General features: G+C 44.8%; 5 protein-coding genes across 5 annotated transcripts; 4 read left to right on the forward strand and 1 right to left on the reverse strand.

The window, feature by feature from the left end:
• Positions 1–510: 510 nt before the first annotated feature.
• On the reverse strand, positions 511–892 carry LOC117812881 (histone H2B 1/2-like). The gene has a single exon (XM_034683867.1). It carries the CDS (start codon positions 881–883, stop codon positions 512–514), a length of 372 nt encoding a protein of 123 aa, XP_034539758.1. The 5' UTR covers positions 884–892; the 3' UTR covers position 511.
• Positions 893–3,005: 2,113 nt separating this feature from the next.
• On the forward strand, positions 3,006–3,380 carry LOC117812880 (late histone H2B.L4-like). The gene has a single exon (XM_034683866.1). The coding sequence runs from the start codon at positions 3,006–3,008 to the stop codon at positions 3,378–3,380; it is 375 nt and encodes a 124-aa protein (XP_034539757.1).
• Positions 3,381–7,580: 4,200 nt separating this feature from the next.
• LOC117812714 (histone H1-like) lies at positions 7,581–8,189 on the forward strand. Its single transcript, XM_034683621.1, has one exon. It carries the CDS (start codon positions 7,581–7,583, stop codon positions 8,187–8,189), a length of 609 nt encoding a protein of 202 aa, XP_034539512.1.
• A 4,427-nt stretch (positions 8,190–12,616) lies between these two features.
• Positions 12,617–13,121, forward strand: LOC117812922 (histone H3). The gene has a single exon (XM_034683916.1). It carries the CDS (start codon positions 12,663–12,665, stop codon positions 13,071–13,073), a length of 411 nt encoding a protein of 136 aa, XP_034539807.1. The 5' UTR covers positions 12,617–12,662; the 3' UTR covers positions 13,074–13,121.
• A 1,630-nt stretch (positions 13,122–14,751) lies between these two features.
• LOC117812923 (histone H2A) lies at positions 14,752–15,210 on the forward strand. The gene has a single exon (XM_034683917.1). It carries the CDS (start codon positions 14,790–14,792, stop codon positions 15,159–15,161), a length of 372 nt encoding a protein of 123 aa, XP_034539808.1. The 5' UTR covers positions 14,752–14,789; the 3' UTR covers positions 15,162–15,210.
• Positions 15,211–16,051: the final 841 nt, after the last annotated feature.

Raw genomic sequence — 16,051 nt, forward strand, 5'->3', positions numbered from 1 at the left:
CTTTTCAGGACCACCTCCTCTCTGGTGAGGAGCAGAGCTCTACAGGTGAGGATCAGAGCTCTACAAGTGAGGATCAGAGGTCTACGTGTGGGTATCAGAGCTCTACAGATGAGGATTAGAGCTCTACGGGGGGAATCAGAGCTCTCTGGATGAGGATCAGAGCTTTATGGTGATGATCAAAGCTCTATGGGTGAGGATCAGAGTTCCACTGTGAGGGTCAGATCCCTCGGGTGAGGACCAGGGCTCTATCATCAGATGATGATCATAGCTCTAAGGATGAGGATAAGAGCTTTGTGGGTTAGGATCAGAGCTTTATGGGTGAGGATCAGAGCTCTACGGGTGAGGATCAGAGCGCTACCCTGAGGGTCAGATCCCTGAAGTGTTGATCAGAGCTCTACCCTTAGAGTCAGATCCCTTGGGTGTGGATCAGAGCTCTACAGGTTAGGATCAGAGCTCTCAGGTGAGGATGTGGTGGTCCTGAAAAGGACCGTTGGTTGGAGCTTGGCTCTCTTTACTTGGAGCTGGTGTACTTGGTCACAGCCTTGGTGCCCTCAGACACAGCATGCTTGGCCAGCTCACCGGGCAGCAGCAGGCGGACGGCGGTCTGGATCTCTCTGGAGGTGATGGTGGAGCGTTTGTTGTATTTAGCCAGACGAGAGGCCTCACAGGCGATGCGCTCAAAGATGTCTTTCACAAAGGAGTTCATGATGCTCATGGCCTTGGAGGAGATCCCAGTGTCGGGGTGGACCTGCTTCAGGACTTTGTAGACGTAAATGGCGTAGCTCTCCTTCCTGGTCCTCCTCCTCTTCTTAGTGCCCTTGGCAGCCTTAGTCACTGCCTTCTTCATTCCCTTCTTGGGTGCTTTGTCTCCTTCTCCTGCCATGTTGCTCTGTTTCTGTTCTCTCTCTCTCGATGATTAGCTCTGACTCCAGGCCTTACAGATATACAGGCATCATGCTAATAAAACTGCTCTGTCACTCTCTCTTGATTGGCTGTATGTGGACCAACTCACTGAACTAGTTTGTTGTGTTTTCAGGGAGCGAGGTGTGAGTCATCAGGTAGATCGCTCCCTGAGACGCCTGACAGAGATGCTGAAGTAACCAATCAGAAAGCTGTTCACTCAGTACGCCCTGACTTCTGACATCAGGATACATCTCACCTGCTGGCCCTTACCTCTGACCTGAGGTCATCTCACCTGCTGGCCCTTACCTCTGACCTGAGGTCATCTCACCTGCTGGCCCTTACCTCTGACCTGAGGTCATCTCACCTGCTGGCCCTTACCTCTGACCTGAGGTCATCTCACCTGCTTGTCCTAACCTCTGACTCAGTATGTCTCACCTGCTCGACCTGACCTCTGACTCAGTATTCCTCACCTGCTTGCCCTGACCTCTGACTCAGTATGTCTCACCTGCTCGACCTGACCTCTGACTCAGTATGCCTCACCTGCTTGCCCTGACCTCTGACTCAGTATGTCTCACCAGCACGCCCTGACCTCTGACTAAGTATGTCTCACCTTCTCGCCCTGACCTCTGACTCAGTATTTCTCACCTGCTCGCCCTGACCTCTGACTCAGTATGTCTCACCTGCTCGACCTGACCTCTGACTCAGTATGCCTCACCTGCTTGACCTGACCTCTGACTCAGTATGTCTCACCTGCTCGCCCTGACCTCTGACTCAGTATGTCTCACCTGCTCGCCCTGACCTCTGACTCAGTATGTCTCACCTGCTCGCCCTGACCTCTGACTCAGTATGTCTCACCTGCTCGCCCTGACTTCTGACCTGAGGTCATCTCACCTGCTCGCCCTGTCCCCTGACTCAATATGTCTCACCTGCTCGCCCTGACCCCTGACTCAGTTTGTCTCACATGCTCGCCCTGACCTTTGACCTGAGGTCATCTCACCTGCTCCCCCTGACCTCTGACCTGAGGTCATCTCACCTGCTTGACCTGACCTCTGACTCAGTATTCCTCACCTGCTTGCCCTGACCTCTGACTCAGTATGTCTCACCTGCTCGACCTGACCTCTGACTCAGTATGCCTCACCTGCTTGACCTGACCTCTGACACAGTATGTCTCACCTGCTCGCTCTTACCTCTGACCTGAGGTCATCTCCCCTGCCTGCCCTGACCTCTGACTCAGTATGTCTCACCTGCTTACCCTGACTTCTGACCTTAGGTCATCTCACCTGCTCGACATGACACCTGACTCAGTATGTCTCAACTGCTCATTGACCTCGGACTCAGTATGTCCTACCTGCTTGCCCTGACCTCTGACTCAGTGCTTTTCACCTGCTCGCCCTGACCACTGATCCAGAACATCTCACCTGCTTGCCCTGACCTCTGCCTCAGTACACCTCAGCTGTTAGGATCTGTAGGTCTACGTGGGTTTTTGTTGCACCCCCTGTGGACAGAGTATGAAGCATGTAGTCTTTTTAGGGCTCTGATAATCTGACCTGTTAAAAACTCTGAACCCTGATCAGATGATCTGGATTTGGTGATCCACGTCCTGTTGTTACTCGCCCGGCCGCTTTGAGTTATCTCTCAGAGCTGAAGAACCTTAGTCTCCGGATTCACACCTGAAGGTGTTCCCATTAGACCACAGGCTGTGATCCCTCTCTCACTTCACAGGGTAACACAGGTGTTCTTCTTCAGGCCCCTTTACCTTTATCCAGTCTCTGAATCTCAGTATACATGAAGTTAACACACATCTTAAATCTCACACCTGAAGATATTGAACCCTTCACTATTTAAACCCTGAGTCAGGTGATTACACTTTAAACTATCCTGATCACAGTCTTGTATTTGAACTTCCCTCCACACATGATTCTCGTGCTCAGACTGCTCTGCAAAGCTCAAGACGGTTGGCGTGTTGAGGCATGCTCAGTCTGCTATTCTCAGCTCAGCCAATTAAGAGCGTGTAACAGCGCAGAACTGTTTGCATGATGCTTGTACTTAACTCTGCTCCGGTGTGCTCAGAGTCAGATCATCTGAACGAATATATCGGAATCATGACAGGTGAGAGCGGACCCAAAGCGCCCAAGAAGGGGATGAAGAAGGCGGCATCTAATGTCACCAAGGGCACTAAGAAGAGGAGGAGGACCAGGAAGGAGAGCTACGCCATTTACATATACAAAGTCATGAAGCAGGTCCACCCCGACACCGGGATCTCCTCCAAGGCCATGAACATCATGAACTCCTTTGTGAAAGACATCTTTGAGCGCATTGCCGGTGAGGCCTCTCGTCTGGCTCAATACAACAAACGCTCCACCATCACCTCCAGAGAGATCCAGACCGCTGTCCGCCTGCTGCTGCCCGGTGAGCTGGCCAAGCATGCTGTGTCTGAGGGCACCAAGGCTGTGACCAAGTACACCAGCTCCAAGTAAAGAGAGCCAAGCTCCAACCAACGGTCCTTTTCAGGACCACCACATCCTCACCTGAGAGCTTGGATCCTCACCTGAGCTCTGACTGATGTCAGCATGATATGAGAACACAGGTTTAGATGCGATGAAGGTGTGCTCCACCTGTGCACTGCATACTTTGACTATCAGTGAGAACTGGGATGTATTATATCACCTAAGTGTTAAAGCAAACCCTTCCTCTAATAAGCTGAATTATTACCAGGCTTTCTTGCTGATCTTCTGGCTGTGTAAGATGTTTGTGTCTGATTGGTCAAAACCCCTTGACAAGGGTTACTAACTTCCACTAAACTAAAATTGCAGGTAAAGAGTTCTAGCATATTTAGCCTCTGCTTGTTGACACCAAAGACCATGAGGTGAGGTAAAACTGTTAGCTTCCATTAGCAGGAGCAGAGGAAACAGTAATGTTTCTATAAGTACTCAGCAGTTATCTTTGAGACTGGTGCAGTTTACGTAATAACACATGATGGTGCTGTTTCCTCTTACAGCTGTGTTCATACTGACCGACAGAGTTATATATATAGATTATGGGATTAGCTCCACCCTCTCCTCATATGGTCACTTCTGGCTCCAGGAAAAAACTCTGGACTTACACACCATTGACTTATAGCCAAGCCCACTTATTATATACAGTCAATAAGGTACTTGTGTTTCTCCTACAGTCGTATAAATATATTACTCTCCATGTTTTGATAATGATTGAGTCATTATTCTTTAATATGATGTAATAAATCATCATTAAAACAAAGACAACATTTTTAAGAAAGAAGAGCACACTTATCTCTCTTTATGAAATATGAATATATAGTCAGAGTCTTTACAGTAAATATTAATTTTATCTAATAAAGTCTGAGATGTTTCCACTTAATAAAATCACAAAGAAGATGTTAGCTCACAGCCTCTCTCTTTTCAGACACTGAGTCATTATTTTCAGGAAGGTATCTTGTTTATTTCATTCAGAGAACGAGACAGATAGAGCAGAGAAGGTAAAGTCTGCTCACCTGAAGCTGCTGAAAAGAGGGTTTAATGAAACATGTCACTAAAGTCTCAGGCCGTGGCCCTTCATCAGACGGCCTGAGCAGTTGGAGCAGCTTCAGGTGAGCAGACCTCCTCTGTTTCTCAGAGGACAGAGCAGGAAGCTGAGGAGAGAGAGGAGTGATGTGGAGTGAAGGACTGCTGGTTAGAGAGTGAACCTGGGGCCGCCTGCCACTGGCATCACTGGGCATCCATACTGAAACCGTGAACACAGGAACAGGTGATTGTTCAGGACCAGGTTTTCAGTCTAAAGACACTAAATTTGAATTTTATTCGTTATAGATTATTGATAATCATAGATAACAGTCCCTGAGTGATTGATCTGCAGAGATGTTCACATCTATATCGTTCAATAAGAAGTTAGAGTAAATATAGCCTAACATTTGAGACGACATTTCAACCACTCATGTTCATATGATCAGCAGTGAACAGGCCTGTGTCTCTGAAGATATATATATATATATATATATATATATATATATATATATATATATATATTATATTTTTTTATTTCATTTTATATATTTATTTATGTATTATAGCCTTTAAATATTATATATATACATATTCAATTTTTTATGAGATAGGCTACATATGTACAGTCATGGCCAAAAGTTTTGAGAATGACACAACTATTAATTTTCACAAAGTCTGCTGTTTCAGTTTTTATAATGGCAGTTTGCATATACTCCAGAATGTTATGAGGAGTGATAAGCTCAACTGCAATTAATTGCAAAGTCCCTCTTTGCCTTGAAAATGAACTTTATCACCAAAAACACATTTCCACTGCATTTCAGCCCTGCCACAAAAGGACCAGCTAACATAATTTCAATGACACACAGGTGTCACACACATTAACACAGGTGTGGGTGTTGATGAGGACAAGGCTGGCGATCAATCTGTCATGATTGAGTGACTGGACACTTTAAAAGGAAGATGGTGCATGACACCATTGTTCCTCATCTGTTAGCCATGGTTACCTGCAAGGAAACACGTGCAGCCATCATTGCATTGCACAAAAAGGGCCTAACAGAGAAGTTTATAGCAGCGAGTAAGATTGCACCTCAGTCAACCGTCTATCGAATTATCAAGAACTTCAAGGAGAGAGGTTCAATTGTTGCCAAACAGGCTCCAGGGCGCCCAAGAAAGTCCAGCAAGCGCCAGGACCGTCTCCTGAAGGTGTTACAGCTGCGGGATCGGGCCACCACCAGTGCAGAGCTTGCTCAGGAATGGCAGCAGGCAGGTGTGAGTGCATCTGCGCGCACAGTGAGGCGAAGACTTTTGGAGGAAGGCTTGGTGTCAAGGAGGGCAGCAAAGAAGCCACTTCTCTCCAGTAAAAATATCAGGGACAGACTGATATTCTGCAGAAGGTACAGGGACTGGACTGCTGAGGACTGGGGTAATGTCATTTTCTCTGATGAATCCCCTTTCCGATTGTTTGGGGCATCTGGAGGAAGGCTTGCTCGGAGAAGACGAGGTGAGCGCTACCATCAGTCCTGTCTCTTGCCAACAGTGAAGCATCCTGAGACCATTCATGTGTGGGGTTGCTTTTCGGTCAAGGGAGTGGGCTCTCTCACAATCTTGCCTAAAAACACAGCCATGAATAAAGAATGGTACCAGAACGTCCTCCGAGAGCAACTACTCCCAACCATCCAAGGGCAGTTTGGTGATGAAGAATGCCTTTTCCAGCATGATGGAGCACCTTGCCATAAAGCAAAAGTCATAACAAAATGGCTCGGGGAACAAAACATTAAGATTTTGGGCCCTTGGCCAGGAAACTCCCCAGATCTTAATCCCATTGAGAACTTGTGGTCAATCCTCAAGAGGCGGGTGGACAATCAAAACCCCACAAATTCTGACAAACTCCAAGCATTGATTATGCAAGAATGGACTGCCATCAGTCAGGATTTGGTCCAGAAGTTGATTGACAGCATACATGGGAGAATTGCAGAGGTCTTGAAAAAGAAGGGTCAACACTGCAAATATTGACTTATTGCATGAATTCTGTGTTATGCTCAATAAAAGCTTTTGATGCTTATGAAATGCTTCTAATTGTATTTCAATATACCATAGAAACATCTGACAAAAACACCTAAAAACCCTGAAGCAGCAGAATTTGTGAAAATGTAATATTTGTGTCATTCTCAAAACTTTTGGCCATGACTGTATATTATATTTATATACATTATATATCAAATAAATAAATACTATTTATATATGATATATATTTTATTCTGTGATTGAATATATATATATAAATATGCATTTTTTTATATATGTATATTATGATGGTAATGATTGTGATCTCTGTAATGTGAGAACATTTTTACTGTGATCATTTAGATTTACTGATAAGTGATCCTGCTCTGAGGATTGAGGTATTGATCAGTGATCGTGTTGTGATGAATAGATATATTGATAAGTGATGGTGATCATCAGAGCGATGTGTGATGAGTCTGGAGTTGAAGCTTTTAGACTCTCAGCTCTCAGAAGGGACACATCATGGTATCTGGATGTTATTGTATCCTCTCCCGGGCTCTGTGGTGAACAGTCTAACAGTTTATGGATCAGTGCCAGCGAATCTACCTGTAGAGGTATCCGCCCTGACTCTCCCTCGGCCTCAGTGTGTTTACCTGCTCTGAAAACTCTTCTTATTTAAATACAAGAACTGATAAAAGTAGAGATATTTCACCTTCAGTGCTTCCTCTCATGTCTCTGCTCACAGTCTTTCTCTAAAGAAATCACTTTCAGACGCTTTCAGAGGCGGCACGAGGACAGAAGTGTGTGAGGGGTGCACAGAGAGCGCGTGTGTGAGCGACATTTGAGTCCTCTGGGACCCACAGGTGAGAGTCCAGCAGGACGGACCTGGACTCAGAGTTAGGAGGGGGACCTGTTCTCTCTGTCTCAGCAGCTCTTTGGTCTATAGAAGTGATCTTTGAGCGGATTTCAGCCTTAAACTGTGAGGGAGAAAACACACACATACACACTCCACACAGACTCGCGCGTCGGGGATTCACTCTCCACGGTTCTCACTGGCTTCTTAAATCACACACCTGGCTCGTGCAATTTCAAACACTCTCAGCTCAGTCAGCACACCTGACCTCCACCTCAGCCGAACACTGACAAGCAAAGATGGTAGAAGAAGCTGCGACCAAGAAGAAGAGGACCTCCTCACGGGCTAGGACCGGCCTGCAGCTCTGGAAGATGATCGCGGCCGCTGTGAGAATCAGCAGTGGCCGGAAGGGGACTTCTGTACAGGCCATCAAGAAATGCCTGAAAAATGAAGGTGTGGATGTGGAGAAAAATAACAGTCATATCAACAGAAACATCGTCCGTCTGACGAACAAAGGGGTCCTGATCCAGGTTAAAGGGACCGGGGCCAATGGATCCTTCAAGCTTGCCAAGACGCTGAAAGAACCCAAGAAACCCAAAGCCAAGAAAGCAGTGGTAAAGAAAGCAGTGGTAAAGAAAGCAGTGGTAAAGAAAGCAACAGCCAAGAAAGTAGTGACCAAGAAGAGCCCCGCCAAAAAGACAGCTGTTAAAAGAACAGTCGGTAAAGGAACTACCAAGAAAGCTGTCACCAAGACGACAGCTAAGAAAACCACCAAAAAGAAGACAATCAAAAAGATCAGCAAAACCCCGTCCAAGAAGTCCAAGCCAGCCAAGAAGACCCTTGTGAAGAGAGTGAATACAAAGAAGGTTATCCAGAAGAAAACAACCGCTAAAAAAACCAAGAAGTAAAACCAGTTTTCAACCAGCATCGAGTGCAACAACGGCTCTTTTAAGAGCCACCACAGACCCTGGAGAGCTTCCTGCAGGACTCAGACCACGCCAGACCAGATCAGACTAGCTCAGATCAGATCAGAAAATAGGACTTTAAGAACCGTTTACTCTGCTGTCGACAGAGACACAGATTTAAGAACAATACATAAAAAGGATTAGATTAAGGTGTGCACAGAGAGTCGACAGGTAGAGTTTACCTGCAGAGTGAGAGGCTGATTTTACTCTATCTACTCTTTAGTTAATTTTGAAATTGTACTAATGTGTTTTTAATCTTTGAAAGTGTTTCCGTTGATCTCGGGCTTGTTTCAGAGCCGGTCTCAGCTGACTCAGACCTCTAACAGGTCAGTCCAGTTTCTCTGAGTTAGGTTTTTGTGCAGGAGGGAACAAGGATTCAAGGATTCAAGCTTTTTTATTGTCATACCAATACAAGCTGTCGCATGATATGGAACGAAGTTTCGTTTCTCAGGTCCCATATTAAGCCAAAAAAAGAGCATACAATTAATGGAAGACATAGTAATAAATGTAAAAATATAAATACAAATATAAATATTGTGCATAGTGCAATTGAATGTGCAAATGTACAGTGTGCAAGTTTGGAGGTAGTCCGTTTTATTGTACTGTTCATGTGAGAGTCTGTATGGCTGGGAGCAGCCGAGACTACAGAGCACCACCAGAGTTCAGCAGTCTAACAGCCTCAGGAAAGAAGCTGTTCCTCAGCAAGCCGAGGAGAGCAACATCTTCACCCACGTTCAGTACGGACAGTTTGATTTCTGAAGTGCCTGGGATCTTCCTCAGTCTTCCGCACACAAACATGTAATTTGGTCATCACACTCCTCCCTGTAGTCCAGCAGATTATATCATTCAAATACTAAAAGATGAACAGACTTCTTTATGATCTGACTTGTTAAATGTTTTTGGAGTCAGCCTGATGTCTGTGAAAGAGAAAATAATTCATGTTAGAAACCCCCTTCAGCTGATTTATGTTTTCAGTCAGAGAAAGAAACTGACCTGGTGACGGTCATACGCCCGTACCTCTCCGACCTTAATATGTCTTACAGTTTAAAGCAGCGCACACTAACAGCTGTTTGTTTCTGATCCCTGTGTCACCTGTCTCCCTGCAGGTGATCTAACTAAGCCAGTGAGATTCTTGTGATCTCTGTTGAATTATTTAATTATTTAAGGGTTGATTATAATAAATCACAGTTTTTCATCTGTGAAAGTGTTTCCTGTTAATTCCTTCAGGGTCATGTTGAGGATGGTTGTTAGCACCACAGGGCCGCCTCACAGCCAAATTCCACCAGATCCGTGTTCGGTCCATCTGCGAGCCGTCACAGCACCAGATCTGATAGGTTTCGATTCTAGTAAATGTGTTAACTTCCACTGGATCTGCTCTGTTGCAATCCGGCTGCGCCTCTGATCCGTGAGGTGGCCCTGAAGTGCAATCTAAACAGAGCAGATCGAGCAGGACAGGACGTCAGGCACCAAAACAAAATTAAAACATTAGAGTAATTTTCGTCAAAATGAGCGGAGCCAGGCCTGGAGTCAACAGGTCAGAGGTTTTCAGAGGCCAATAAAGACTACATGGATTAGGAGAGGAGGAGGATATTCATTAATGCAGTAATAACCACGGGAAAACCTTGGTCACATGACTCCAGCTGTCCATCGGTCCTGCTTTATGTTGCACTCTGAAAATGCAACCGGTTGGTGTTGACAGACGAGAGAGCACGGTGCTGAACCAGGGGTCCAGGGAATCGGAGATGGACCGGACACAGATCTAGTGGAAGTCCGATGTCAGGGTTCGGCTTCATGGACGTTTTATCCCGGGCGCCCCACTCTGATGCAGCTCTGTAGGAACAACAACCTATCCAATACAACCCTTCACTAAAAACATCTGACAACACTTGAGGCTGATTTATACTTCTGCGTCGAATTGACGGCGTACCCCACACCGGAGGTCTGTGTAGCTCCCGTATCTACGCAGAGGCTTATGCACGTACCTGACGTGCACCTCCTCCAAAATATAACTACCCGTAGAATCAACGTGGGCCGCAAGCGCTGTGATTGGTCCACTCGGCGGCATTGTATTTCCTACATTTACAGTACTTCCGGGATCCCTGCTCATCAGCCGTGTATTTCATCTCCTCCTCTCTATTCTTCATGTAATCATGTCTGTATGATAAACAGCAACATGTATCAGCTGTAGATTAACATAACACGCTCTGAATCGCTGTGGAAAAGTAAACAGAGATCGTAGCGGGCCGTAAGCAGGCGACCGGCTATCAGAAAGGCCGCACTGCCCTCAAGCGTTTCGGCGGATAATTGCTGCACAACACGGACACATCGATGCACAAGTATGTGGTGCTCATGTCTGCGTCAGCCCCTGCTGTGTAGGGGCGACGCAGAAGTATAAATCAGCCTTTAATGATGGGATTAATTATAAATGAGACAAATAGTCAGATAATTAGGCAAAGAGCGACTCAAGTCTGAATGAACGGAACATATCACTCCACTGAAGGAGAGGCAGCAGGCAGCTCTAATCAGTGAATGCACCTAGAGACCAACACACAGCTGTACCATGTTTTCTTCTGATAGACGAATACAGCCGGGGCTCATAATGCCCGTTTTTGCCTTTACATAGACAACCTCTGGTCTTAAAATGAGAAGCCCGTGCAGAAGTGTTATACACTGCTGTTCATCAAGCTACCACTTGAGGCTGGCTGTGCATACACACCCATTTAAATAAATGGTATTTGCATCAGAGGTAAACATGTTTACAGCATGATTCAAAAATGGTTTAGGTCTGCATAGTTAATTTCTCTAACCTCTCTATCCTGACTTGATTGATAGGTGGGCACACTGTAGCTGTCAGTGAAAAGGCTAAAGGGCCGCCTCTTTACCTCACACTAACTTGGACACAATTAGGTTTGTAGACTGTATAATAATGGACGTAGTATCCGTGACATCATCCATCAGTTCCTGAGCGCTGTTTTGAAGCCAATCATCAGTGGGAGCCATATTGATAATGCTGAACACATCCAAACTTGGTGTGACATAAAGAGGCGGGCTTTGAGCCTTGTAGCCAACAGCTATGTGTTCCCGCCTGTCAGTCAAGTCAGTCAAGTCAGCCAAGTCAGTCAAGTCAGTCATGTCCTTATTTGAGCAAAAACTCATAATCATAATATCTTCTGAACTGCATTAGAAAAATATTCAACCCCCTTATAATGTGTGCCGATAGAGAGATAAACTACGTAGAGCCAAGCCGTTTTTTGAACCAGGCTGTAAACATGTTTATTTTTGCTGCAAAGATCGTCTTTTTTGAATTGGTGTCTATGTGGTGTTTTTGCAGCCAGGAGAAGAGAGCATTAAATCAGAGGCAGAAGAAGCTTTGATTTTGAGGCTCATTTATTAAAAATGATCCTCACAGACCCTGAGCTAGGACATGAGGGCTTGAGTCAGTAGGATCTGAACTGATATGGATTTTCTGTACAAATCTTAAATCCCTGAGCAGTAAGATGGGACTATTCACCTTATTTTTGAATGCGGAAGTAAAGCTATGACGTACTTCATAGTTTTGTGCCTGACATCTAGTTTAAAATATTCGTCGTTGTGTGTCTTGGCCTTTTTCGTCACTGTCGAGAGATTTGTTGCTTTAGCTGCTCTGAATTAGTCAAGCTACTGGCATTTACCATCGACCGGAAGTATGGAACCGGAAGTACTTCACAAAATAACAGTTAACTGCCTGCGTCAGAAAATAAGGTGCATAGAGCCAATCAAAGAGCAGGCCAGTGTCTATGGGTCCCTAAAGTTGTTTTCTTTGTTACCTACTTCTACTCCTTTTTACACATGGAAATTAAAATGTTTCAGCACTGATGAAATTTATCGATTTTGTTTTTCTGATATTTCGCCTTTTTTACTTGATTTTTTTACTTACTTTTTGTACATATTCAAAATAACTTCCTTCACAGTTTGAGCTTTTATTTTGAAGGAAATATCTCTATCTCCCCGTCCCTTTCTCTCTCCCTCTCTCTCTCTGTCTGTCTGTCTCTCTCTCCCCCTCTCTCTCAATTCAATTCAATATTTTTTGCTTTATTGACATGAAAAAAGACAAGTTGTTGCTACACAAACATTACATACACTCCCTCTCTCTCTCTCTCTCTCTCTCTCTCTCTCTCTCTCTCTCTCTCTCTCTCTCTCTCTCTCTCTCCCCTCCTCTCTCTCTTCCCGCCTTTCTCCCTCCCGCTGTTAGTCTCCCGCGCATGTCATTCAGTTTGAATTTTCTCTGTCCAATAGTATTCCAGCCTCCGCGGGGACTGCTCCTAGTCTGGACCACTCAGCGTCGAGCTCGCTATGCAGCTGTAGTATAAAGACTCAGTCTCCAGCTCTCTTTTCATTCATCTATCACTGAACTCAGAGAGAGCAGAGAACTGTAAAATGGCCAGAACCAAGCAGACCGCCCGTAAGTCCACCGGAGGCAAAGCCCCCAGGAAGCAGCTGGCCACTAAGGCCGCCCGCAAAAGCGCCCCGGCCACCGGCGGAGTGAAGAAGCCCCATCGTTACAGGCCCGGCACCGTGGCTCTGAGAGAGATCCGTCGCTACCAGAAGTCCACAGAGCTGCTGATCCGCAAGCTGCCCTTCCAGCGCCTGGTCCGTGAGATTGCTCAGGACTTCAAGACCGACCTGCGCTTCCAGAGCTCCGCTGTCATGGCTCTGCAGGAGGCCAGCGAGGCTTACCTGGTTGGTCTGTTCGAGGACACCAACCTGTGCGCCATCCACGCCAAAAGAGTAACTATCATGCCCAAAGACATCCAGCTGGCCCGTCGCATCCGTGGCGAGAGAGCTTAGACTGACCTGAGACCTAAACCACACAAAGGCTCTTTTAAGAGCCACACACCCTGACCTTAAAGAGAAGAGTCCTACAGAGAGCCCCCTGAGATCACTTTTACAGACAATAAGATGTTACTATGAACATGATATCAATTCAAATTGCTTTATTGGCATGAAAGTTCATACAATATTGCAGAAGCGTAAACAAAATCACATCAACAATATATATAATCACAATAAATCAATAAGAATTAACATCAAAGTTTATTAAAAATAAATATTATATTCGATATATTTAAATGATAAACCGAATGAAAACAATAGTATGATTACAGTGTTAATATATATAGTGTTGATATACCTGCCAACACGTTTATACACACAATGTACATTACCATACTAGTGACCAAGGTGTCTCTAATCTGCTCGGCTGTAAATCGACTTGTATAATTTATATATCTAACAGTGCACGTGCATCACCCTGAAGTGACATTGTTCTCTGTCACAATCACACCATGTCAACCTGCAGGACCAATAAAATATCATCTTATCTCATTACCATGACTTTCAATTGCTTTATATTAATACCGAAGGTGACTTAATGTCTCATATTATGAGACATAAACGCGGTGCAGCGGTCTCATGATAGCTTTGTAACTGGATGTGACGGAAAACATCTTTCAATGAGTATAATCATCCAATCAGAGAAAAGGATTTTGAAATCACTACTGCGTTTCCGCTCTTCTTTCCGCCACTTTCAAAATAAAATACAAAACCGAACATCATCAATGTTGATATCGATTAAAAAAAACCTTAGATAGAACTGGCTTCAACTAGATGAGGAACTTTAACAACAGTTAGATTAGATTAGGTCAATTCTATTTACAAACTTATGTGTTTTGAGAAAATATTGTGATATTTTTCTCAAAATATCTTTTTGATATTTCTAAATCACAAAGCAAAGCTGACAATCAAGCTTTGGTTATTATTTCTGTTCTCAGAAACAAAGGACTCAAAAACAAAAAAGGGATAAAGAATGAACGTGTGTGAAATGCTGAGGATTATCGAAAGAACCTCTCTGGGGGCCCTTCATTCACATTCTGATCCTGTCCCCTCCTGAGAGTCTGTGTGCATGTGAGAAGGCTGAGTTGTTTGATCAGACGAATCTTCACACCATGGGTAAAATGATGAACCTGTAAATAAGGAAAAAAGGCCCACCTCTTCCTTGCAAATGTTTTACATCCCAGTGTGTTTCTTATAGTAAACGGACACAGGTTAAAATATCTGGAGTGAGTTTAAAATAGAGCCACACAGAGGCGAAGGACCCCAAATAATGATTAACATGCTGTATGTTGTTATCTGATCAGACACATTGATCTCCAATTTGCTCACATATCTATCCTCAAAATATTGAATCTCTCTCGACTTGAGACATTCAATATTTGCTCATCTTTATCTTTTAATGATAAAACTTTCAGATCCTGAACAGCTGACTTATTTACGGCTTTCATTTGAACGCTTGTTTTATTTTGAAAATCAGGGAAGCCGAAACTAAAGCGTGGTAGTAATTTCAAAAACCTGACTAGTCCTCTCTGATTGGACGATTATACTAACGCACCTCGCGTCCAATCACTGAGCAGCTGAGTGAGTATATATCCTGTGCCTCCCCTGTCTAAGGTACAGGTATTTTCCTCCTCTACCTTCTCACTACGCTCTCCTTTACACCTAGACGACATGTCAGGACGCGGAAAGACAGGCAAAGTAAAGGCTAAGGCGAAGTCCCGCTCCTCCCGGGCCGGGCTGCAGTTCCCTGTGGGCCGTATTCATAGGCTGCTCAGGAGGGGACGCTATGGGCAGAGGATCGGAGCCGGCGCCCCGGTGTACCTTGCGGCGGTGCTGGAGTACCTGACTGCTGAGATTCTGGAGTTGGCCGGGAACGCTGCCCGCGACAACAAAAAGACCCGGATCATCCCCCGACACCTGCAGCTGGCTGTCCGTAACGACGAGGAGCTGAACAGGCTGCTGGGGAAGGTGACTATCGCTCAGGGAGGAGTGTTGCCCAACATCCAGGCCGTGCTGCTGCCAAAGAAGGCCGAGAAGAAGTGACGACCCCGACCAGACAACTCAACACAAAGGCTCTTTTAAGAGCCACACACTCCAAACTACAGAGATCCTGTCTGTTTAAATTAGTTTTCCATGAAGGGACAGGTAACTAGAGCAGTGGGGTTCAATCACACAATTGAGTTTCACTTAAAACAGACTGATCTTAGTAACTCAAGTTCATGTAGTTTCTGAAAGATGAGATTCAGATTTGACCTGTTCAGCAACCTCCTTCATTACAACGAGTCTGACATGAGATCTCAAAATTCTCTCGTTCAGGTGAACTCCTGCTTCAGGTCTGTCACCTGGAGGAGGATGTGTTCACAGAGCGCTCCTCATCGGGGTTTATCATAGACTGTATAAAATATGGAAGTATGATCCGTGACGTCACCCATCTGTTTCTGAAGCGCTGTTTTGAGACCAATCGTCGGCGGGAGCCATATTACTTCCGTCGAGCCAGTGTGACGTAAAGCTACAGTGTTTCCACAGTCAGCTGTGCTTCTCATTGGAAGACTAGTAATCTCAATAGCTTCAAAATTGCCACGTTAGAAAAAAAAAAAAAGCTACATCACCTGCAGGAGGTGCTGAACCTGGGACTTCACTCATCAGCAGTGGTGGACAAAGTACACAGCTCCATTACTTAAGTCAAAGTAGAGATCCTCTTGGTCAAATATTACTCCAATACAAGTGAAAGTTGCTCTGTCAAATTATTACTTGAGTTAAAGTACTGAAGTACTTCCTTTTTTAAGTATACTCAAGTATTCAAAATACTTCTTAAAAAAATCTCAAAACATTGTATTTTCAAAATGCATAATTGCAGTCAAGATTACATAGGAGTACAGGTACATCATGTTTATTTAGAAACCATTACTTGAAATCTCTAAAAAGTATACCAT

Source organism: Notolabrus celidotus, chromosome 5 (genome assembly GCF_009762535.1).
Source record: "Notolabrus celidotus isolate fNotCel1 chromosome 5, fNotCel1.pri, whole genome shotgun sequence".
NCBI lineage: Eukaryota > Metazoa > Chordata > Actinopteri > Labriformes > Labridae > Notolabrus > Notolabrus celidotus.

What these genes read in the sequence shown, in the direction of transcription:
- LOC117812881 (XM_034683867.1), bottom strand. Translation starts at nt 883, where the DNA reads ATGGCAGGAGAAGGAGACAAAGCACCCAAGAAGGGAATGAAGAAGGCA.
- LOC117812880 (XM_034683866.1), top strand. Translation starts at nt 3,006, where the DNA reads ATGACAGGTGAGAGCGGACCCAAAGCGCCCAAGAAGGGGATGAAGAAG.
- LOC117812714 (XM_034683621.1), top strand. Translation starts at nt 7,581, where the DNA reads ATGGTAGAAGAAGCTGCGACCAAGAAGAAGAGGACCTCCTCACGGGCT.
- LOC117812922 (XM_034683916.1), top strand. Translation starts at nt 12,663, where the DNA reads ATGGCCAGAACCAAGCAGACCGCCCGTAAGTCCACCGGAGGCAAAGCC.
- LOC117812923 (XM_034683917.1), top strand. Translation starts at nt 14,790, where the DNA reads ATGTCAGGACGCGGAAAGACAGGCAAAGTAAAGGCTAAGGCGAAGTCC.